Here is a 7,985-nt window from a genome sequence, read left to right as displayed (position 1 = left end):
GGGGGGCATCTGTCTACAGGGTTCAGGGCCCAGGTCCCTAGCATTTAGAAGGCAGGGCTGTTTGGAAAGGAGCTAGACCAGGCAGGGGAAGGGGTGGGAAAAGAACTAAGTTTCCATGGGTGGAGGTGGGGGCAGAAGGGACAGTCAGGAGGCAAAGTTCTGGGGAGCCAAGACCAGGGATTTGGGGGTCAGTGGAAGACAGCACTCCACCCCCTATTCAAATTTGGCACCAATGAACCCACAAAATGCCAGCAGACGAGGATTGGCTCCTTCTCGGCTGGTGTCCCTTGAAACCCTTCCCGACATTGTTCCTTTCCCCAGAGGCCCAAACCGTTTCTCTTTGGGCAGTCACCTTACACACATCCTTTCAAATCAAATTCTTCCTGCTGGTGTCTGCCCAAGCGCCGTCCCCCACTGCCCCCTCCATCTGTTCCTCAGTACAGCTGACCCCGTTCTGTCCCCCAACCTGTCCGGGGAAGCCTTTCTCCCCTGCTCTCCTCCTCTCCCCCCTCCACTGCTCCTTTCCTTCAGCCCTGGGGGCCCAGGGGAGAGGGGGCAGGTCAAAGGAGGGGGTGGGCAGCTGAGGGGAGAAGCTGGCTTGAGACCAGGAAGGGATGTCTTCAGAGGGGGACGGCGAAGGGGGGAGGGAAAACAGGGGCAGAGAGGGAGGGATGAGACATGGCGAGAAGAGGGACACAGGCGGGACCCCTTTAGCTGCCACCTCCCCCTCTCCTGTATCCTACCTGCCCTGGCCCAGGGCTGAGGAATCCTTGGCACGTTTTGGGGGGTCTTTGCCCCTCAAACCCACCTCACCAGTTTGGCACGGATGAGCGATGGTCTGAGGACTGAGGGAAGAAGGGCATGTTGGTCAAACATGCACGGCCTCTGTGGGTGACAGGTGCCACGCAGCCCCCCACCACACCCCACCCCCCGAACTCTAGGGGAAGGAAGGGCAGAGCTTAGGGTCTGTTCATCTCCTCAGGGTTTGTCCCTCCCCCTCAGCTTCTGTCAGTTTGAAGTCCTTTCACACCTGCTGTGTGAGAAGTTAAGTGCTGGGCCTGAGGCCCTAAGATGCAGGGAAGTGCTGCAGAGAAAGGGGCCGTCTGCATGGGAAAACGTACATCCACACGCAAGAACATGTTTCCACTCAGAAATGCATCCTGGACCCAGGGGAAGACAAGTTCCCAGGCAGCACAGGGATGCAAGGTCTCCTCTCTTCCCCGTGGCAGGGAATGTGTGTCTGTCATCTGTGGAAGGCGAGGCCTGCCCGGGGGAGACCGTGCTTCACCTCACTTGTGCCACGGGGGATACACATGCTTCGCTGGGGCGGGAGGGCTGGGGGCAGGGCAGGGGGGCTGTGATTTCCTCGCTACTTCCCAGGCACCACCCTGCGTCGTCCCGTGGCCAAGGGTCGCTGTTTGTGAACACACCACTTCCAGGGTCTCCAGGGGGTGGGAGGAGGGAGGAGGTGGGGGCACAAATCCCCACAGAAATTCTTTGAGGGAGCCAACATGTGTCCAGGGCGGGAAAAAAAACCTCACACTGCACATGGTTTCTCACCCCCTCGTGAGAAAGCACACCTCCACGTGGGAAAATACTTCCACGTCCCCACACACCGAAGACGGGTGTCCAGACGACGGAGGGGAAAAAACACCCCCCCAGTTGTTCAAAGGCCCGGGTCCAGAGAAGAGAACGGGCCACTCCGCGCGGGAGAAGCGCACACATCCCGGCGAGGAAACCCATGTCCACCTAAAGCTCCTCGATGTGTCACAGCTCCACACGACAAAAGCCTGTCGCCAAGTCCTCCTCCCTGCCTTCTGAGCTGGCCGGGAGGGCCGGGGAGGGGAGCCTCCCCGAGCCGCCCCCTATACCCGAGTGGTGGAGTGGGGATGGGGAGCGTGTTGTTGTGGCTGGTAGCGGTTGGGGGAGGCGAGGGGAAGGGCCCAAAGGGCTGGAGGGAGGGGGGCGGCGGGGGAGGGGGTGGCCCCAGGCCGCTGGGCAGCAGGGTCAGGGCCCCGGGGGCCAAGAGTGGCAAATCGTCCGGCGCCCGGCGCAGGGCCAGGGTGTAGTCGGGCGGGCAGGCGGGGCGCAGGGCCTCCGCAGGTTTCGCCCCGACGCCCCCGCCCCGCTTCAGCTGCAGCGACACCAGCTCCTCCTCGGGTGGCAGCTCACGGCCGGCAGCAGGGAGCAGGGTGCCCCCGCCGGGCACGCCGGTGCCCGAGCCGCCGGGGCGGGGGTGGGGGTGGGGGGGAGGCTGAGCCGCCTGCCCCGCAGCTCCTGCCGCCGGTCCCGCTTGTAGTAGAGGGCGGCGAAGGCAAGGAGGCTGAGGAATAGGAGGGAGGCGCCCACGGCCACTGTGACGCTGAGCTCCGTGGAGTAGTCTCGGGAGTCCCCGGGGAAGCGGTCGTAGGCCCGGGGGCCCGGCTCGGGCTTGGGCTCGGGCGGCAGGGTGGCCGGAGGCGGGGGAGCGGCGAGTGCCGGGGGCACCAGGGGGCCGGCGCGGCGGCCGGCGCGTGGCGTAGGGAGGGAGGCGCGTGGTGGTGGTGAAGAGCTCCGTGTGCAGGTTGTGCAGGTGCGGCACGAGCTCCAGCCAGAAGGCCACCTTGTTGGCGCGGTAGTTGGCGCGCACGCGCGGCTTCAAGCCGATGTGCAGGTACTGCTTCTCCTTGCTGTTGAACTTGCTCCACACCACCTCCTCGAAGCGGTTGGGCTTGGTGTGCATAAACTTGGTGTCCTGTGGCACCGGCTGGTTGGGGTCGCTGTGGACACAGGGGGTTAGGGAAAGGAGGAGTAAGGGTGAGGCTCCCATGAAAGGCAGGGGTGGGGGCGTGCTATGGGAGGAATGGGGAGAGAGATGGACAGAGATGCAGAGAGCTGGGGAGACGGGAAGAGAGACAGAGACGGATACGAAGAGACAGAGAAACTGCCAGAGACGGACGGACAGACAGACAAATAGGGATGAAGCCAGACTGCCAGAGACAGTCTGAGATGAGGACAGAGGGGCAGAGAGGGAAGAGACAGACCACCAGTGACAGAGGCAGAGTCTGAGAATGAATGAGATAGAGACATATGGAAACAGAGACACAAAAGGACATGAGAGACAGCCAGGGGGAAACCAGCGAGTACAGAGTAACCAGATCAAAGCAAGCAGAGATATCAATAGATTTCAAGAGAGAGGGGCAGAGACAGCAATAGACAGACAGACACAAACCCTCACACACACTCAGATACACAGATGGGAGCACTCAGACAGCGGGCCGAGCTCTGGGAGGAGAAGGAGAGAGCTGGGTGGGCAAGGGAGGGAAGGAGAGACAGACACGGAGCCAAAGGCACCAAGTGAGCCTGCCCCCCAGAAAAGACAGGGACCTCCCTGTCCAACTCTTCTGCGTCTCCAACACACACGGAGGAGCTGTCTGGCAGGGGTCTGAGTCGAAAAGGCAAGAGTGCCTTGATGGAGGAATGATGGCCGTGTGAAGGAGAGGGAGAGAAGGGGCTGAGGATGGAGGCGGCGTGTGCCCTGACCTGCAGGGATGCGCGACCCAGCCCCTCTGGCCCTCACCTGGTCTTGGCGAAGTTGGTCCAGTAGGTCATGACCACGGCGCTGAGCATGACATCATTCTTGGAGAAGTTGCAGGGGAAGAGGTCGGTGGCACCCACCATGGGCACACCAAAGATGTAGGGTAGCTCATCCCCGTGCACTGCATCTGCCCACTCGGGCCGGCCCTCAGCCTGGCAGTGGTGGTAGAAGGTGTAAAAGTAGACAGGGGAGGGGTAGTCAGCGTGCAACTTGGCGGTGGCCACAGCCGGTGCCACCCACTGGTGGCCGGTAAAGAGCGCCAGCAGGGTCTTGCGCCACATCTCGCCATTGTCCCTGTCGGCCCAGTCCGTGTACATAAACTTGATGGTCTCCCGCAGCACATCCTTGACCTCCGGGTAGCCATACAGGTTGTCCACAAAGTTGGAGACGGTGAAGTCGAAGGCGCTGGCGGACACACTGTCCTCGCTCTCCGCCGAGTCCTCCACGAACTTGAGGCCCTCTCCCTGGTTGACACCGATGAGCATGTCGTAGGTGAGGAATTCTCCCTGCTGCATGAGGATCTCAGGGTCATCGGGGACTATGTCACCGTCCACCACAGGCCCAAAGGCGATATGGTAGCTGGGGAGAAGGGGTCAAGGTCTCATCACCTGTTCACCGGCCTCCTCTCAGCTCACAGCCTGCTGAGTCCTCTGCTCAGAAGACCCCTCTCCCCTAGTTAAAACCTTCTGAGCCCTTCAGGGTACTTGACCTCTCAGGAGGAAGTCCTCCCTCAAGCACTTCATGGAGCCTCATGCACACTGGCTCTCTTTAGGCACCTCTGCCTAGGGAAGGCTTCTGGGAGAAGGCAGGGCCCCGGGAGGGCCTTGAAGTCCACCTCTCCTGGCTAAATGGAATGCTTGTGGCCTGCGGGCACCTCTCACCCTCAACCTCCTTGGAACCAGCAAGGAGAATGGAGGCCTGGACCTGGCCCTCTCCCACCCCCATACCGGGCGGGCTGTACGTCCTGGTCCACCAGCTCCCGAGAAGGCTTCCGGCGCAGACACTCCAGGGCCTCGGCGCTGTCCTCCCGGTCACAGCCCACCTTGGCCGCCAGCAGCCGCGTGTACTTGAGCGGCTGGTAGTTGACAGACCAGCTAGAGATGGCAGTGCCACTCTGGGCGATGGCCTTCTGGAACAGCCCTGGTGGGACCGGCAGGCTTTAGGCTGGGCTGTATCAGCCTGAGGGAGGAGAAGGGGGACCTGGTGGGGTTGGGGGTGTGAGAAAAGGGACAAGAGGGACAGGCTGAGGAGGTGGCTGGTACCTTCCGAATGGTGGGAGAGGATCAGAAGGTTGACACAGGAGGCCCCTGCCCCAGATCCGAAGACGGTGATGCGCTCGGGGTCGCCCCCAAAGTGGGCAATGTTCTCACTGAGCCAGCGCAGGGCCTGGATCTGGTCCACGAGCCCGTAGTTGCCTTTTGCAGCCTGGTCCCCAGTGCTGAGAAAACCTGGGGGTAGAGGTAGAAAGGTGGCTTCCTGGGTGTGTCACAGCACGCTTGCCCTCTTTCTGGGCAGCTCAGTCCAACCCAGAAGCCATTCTGCTTCTGCTGGGTTTAGAGGAGCCCTGCCGACAGGCCCTCCTCCCAGACTCCAGCCCCTAGAGTTGGCTGCCCACCCTCACCGAGCACCCCAAGCTGGTAGTTGAGTGTGGCTACAATGACGTTGCCATAGGTGGCCAGGACAGAGCCATCGAACATGTTCCTGGTGCCCTCCATGTAGGAGCCACCATGCAGAAACAGCATCACCGGATTCTTCCCGGAGTCCCGGATATCTGCGTGGGGAGGGGGCAGGTAGGTGGGCCGGGGGTGGGGGACAAGGACACAGTCAGACCAGAAGCAGCACCGCCCAGCTCCCAGGCCTGCTGAGTTCCAGCCCAGAGCTCAGGGGACATGTCACTCCCATCCCTGGGGGGCAAGACCAGATCCCCCTCCCTCCCTCCCCAGCTAGCCCTGGCAGAAGATCCCTCCCCACCTCCTGCCGGTGTGCCCTACAGCACTTCTCCCCATGCCTGGCAGACCTTCCAAGAAGCCTAGCAGAGGCAGGGCTGGGGGCTGGCCCTCCTCAGGGCATCTGCTGGACCCAGGGGAACCCTCCCCACACACACACACACACACACAGCAAATCTCCTTCCTGCTCCTAGGAAGAGCGAGCTCCCAAGGCTGCCACTGGAGCTAGAGATCCTGGGAGGGTCCTGGCGTTTCCTTCGACTCAGGCCGTGGGCCTCAGCTCCACATGGTAGCCTGGTCTGTGGGTGAGGGGGTGCCAGGCCCTAGGGTCCCTGGGGACTTGGTCTCCTCCTCGCCCTAACTCCTTTCTAGGTCGCCTCCCCAGTTACCATGGCAACCCCCAGCTTAATTACTGTGGCCGGAGGCGGCAGGGTGGGAAAGAGCCTGCCTAATGAAGCCAGGGTGCAGCTCTAGTCTCGGACCCCCCAAACTGGCCTAAGTCCTGAGTTCTGGACCCTTCTCTTGCCATGTCCCCAAAGGATCCCATGATCACTCCCATATGTAGAAGGCCCCTTGAGGGGTAACTAATTCCGGAAGAGGGTGGGAGTCTGAGAGGGCTTGCCGGGGTCCCTGCCCCTGCAGCTCCTCCACGATGCAGCCACAGTGCCTGTGCTGGTGTCACCCCTGGCCTCCAGGCCCTCCTCTTTCTTGACACCTGCAATCTCTGACCAGCCTGGGCACTCGGGCAAATAAGATCCAGGCCTGGGCCTCCACAGCTGGTCCCCAGTGCCTCTGCCCGCCTCCCTCATGCCGCTAGGAACTTCCCTCCTGGCGGAAGGTCAACCAACAGGTCACTGAGACACTCCCCTCCATCCCCCCACAGACAGCTTCCTGCCTCCTGTCTCTTAGGACCTTCTATAACACCTCCTTCCACCTGACTTTGGCCAGGAGCTCCTAGGTGGGCAGTGCCCTCTCTGTGTCCTCCCCCAATCCTATTCTTCCCTTTGTTCCTGAACCTCCAGTGGCCTTCCAACGGTTCAGGCTGGTCTCCTTCCCTCCGAGGTCCTGTCCTAAACGTCCTCACTCCTCCCCGCTCCTCCCCACCCAGCACCTCCACTCCCAGCGAGGGGGGAGGGGGAGTCAGAAAGGGGAGGAGCAGGAAGGGGGGCTGGGGCGACAAGAATTCAAAACCAACAACAAAAAAGAGGATCAAGAAAGAAGAAAGAAAACAACAACAACCAAAAAACAAGAAGCTCTTGGGGCAGATTCAACAAGAAAAGAAAAAAAACCCAAAAAAACAAGAAACCAAAAAGATCCGTTTTTGGAAAAAAAGAAAAAAGTTCTTTGCACTTTTTCAAAATTTTGTGGTGAAACTTCAAGATATTGGGCCCTGTTTTCAACAATGTCCAAATTCTTTAATTTGTTTCAAATGTGCATTTTCTGCATCGGACAGGCTTTTTTTTGGAAACTGTAGCAGGTTTCTGCTGTTTCGATTGTGTCATCAATTTGCCAACTTGTTTTTTTCAAATGTTATTTTGCTCCAGATTAAAATTGTTTTTTCAAATGTTATATTTCCCAAGTTTCAAAACAGTCCAAATGTCTTGGGCTTCCCTGGTGCCACAGTGGTTGAGAGTCCACCTGCCGATGCAGGGGACACAGGTTCGTGCCCCGGTCCGGGAAGATCCCACATGCCGCGGAGTGGCTGGGCCCGTGAGCCATGGCCACTGGGCCTGCGCGTCCGGAGCCTGTGCTCCGCAACGGGAGGGGCCACAGCAGTGAGAGGCCCGCGTACCGCAAAAAAAAAAAAAAATATATATATATATATATATATATCTTCCTTATTTTCAGCTATAATTTGTCTCCCTATAACTTCCACCTGCTGGGACTCACAAACAAATCTAATTGCTTTTGAACTAGCAGAACTATACTCTCATGACTCCCAAGGCTCATTGATGTTACTTGGTTGCTGATGACAACCATGATAGATACAAAGTTTTCTGAGAGTCTAGCTCCATATGAACATCTGCTCCACATTTCCCCAAATTTCTCACTCATTCTCCTTTACAAGTTGCTCCTGAGCTATGATTTTACTAAGCTCTTCATGCTCTCAGACATAAACTGAGAGGAATGAGATTTTTAAAAATTTTATTTATTTATTTTTACCTGATGCTCTTGCTTTTCCTCTTGTTGCTTCAGTTCCACATCTGGCTTTGGTCTGAATGTTTGCCTTCTGTCACAGCCCCTGTTGCCCTTTGATATCAGCCTGGGAGGAGCAGGAACTCTGCCAGACTCCCCTAGTCTTCATAATATTGACCCCTGAGGAAGGCTGATAAGGACTCAAGAAAAGCCTATGGCAGGGCAGGTTGGCAGGCCAGGGTCTGACCTCTGGGAGAGAATGAAGTATTAGTGGGGAAGTTCAGGGGTTTTCAAGTGAGGGGCCAAAGCTAAAACGTCCCTCCTCT

At 58.8% G+C, this 7,985-nt stretch overlaps 1 protein-coding gene across 1 annotated transcript; it reads right to left on the bottom strand.

Moving 5' to 3' along the window:
• Nucleotides 1-6: 6 nt before the first annotated feature.
• LOC114884029 (neuroligin-2-like) lies at nucleotides 7-6,332 on the bottom strand. Its single transcript, XM_029202531.1, is given in 9 exon segments — nucleotides 7-1,897; nucleotides 1,900-2,251; nucleotides 2,254-2,466; nucleotides 2,468-2,759; nucleotides 3,560-4,156; nucleotides 4,525-4,717; nucleotides 4,840-5,025; nucleotides 5,199-5,435; nucleotides 6,206-6,332. Coding segments are annotated over 9 exon segments (2,229 nt in total). The 3' UTR covers nucleotides 7-1,865.
• Between the last annotated feature and the right edge of the window lie 1,653 nt (nucleotides 6,333-7,985).

The sequence above is a fragment of the Monodon monoceros genome, unplaced genomic scaffold (genome assembly GCF_005190385.1).
Source record: "Monodon monoceros isolate NGI ecotype Baffin Bay Population unplaced genomic scaffold, NGI_Narwhal_1 Contig4137_ctg1, whole genome shotgun sequence".
NCBI classification, from domain to species: Eukaryota; Metazoa; Chordata; class Mammalia; order Artiodactyla; family Monodontidae; genus Monodon; species Monodon monoceros.
This window is presented reverse-complemented; position numbering and strand designations above follow the sequence as displayed.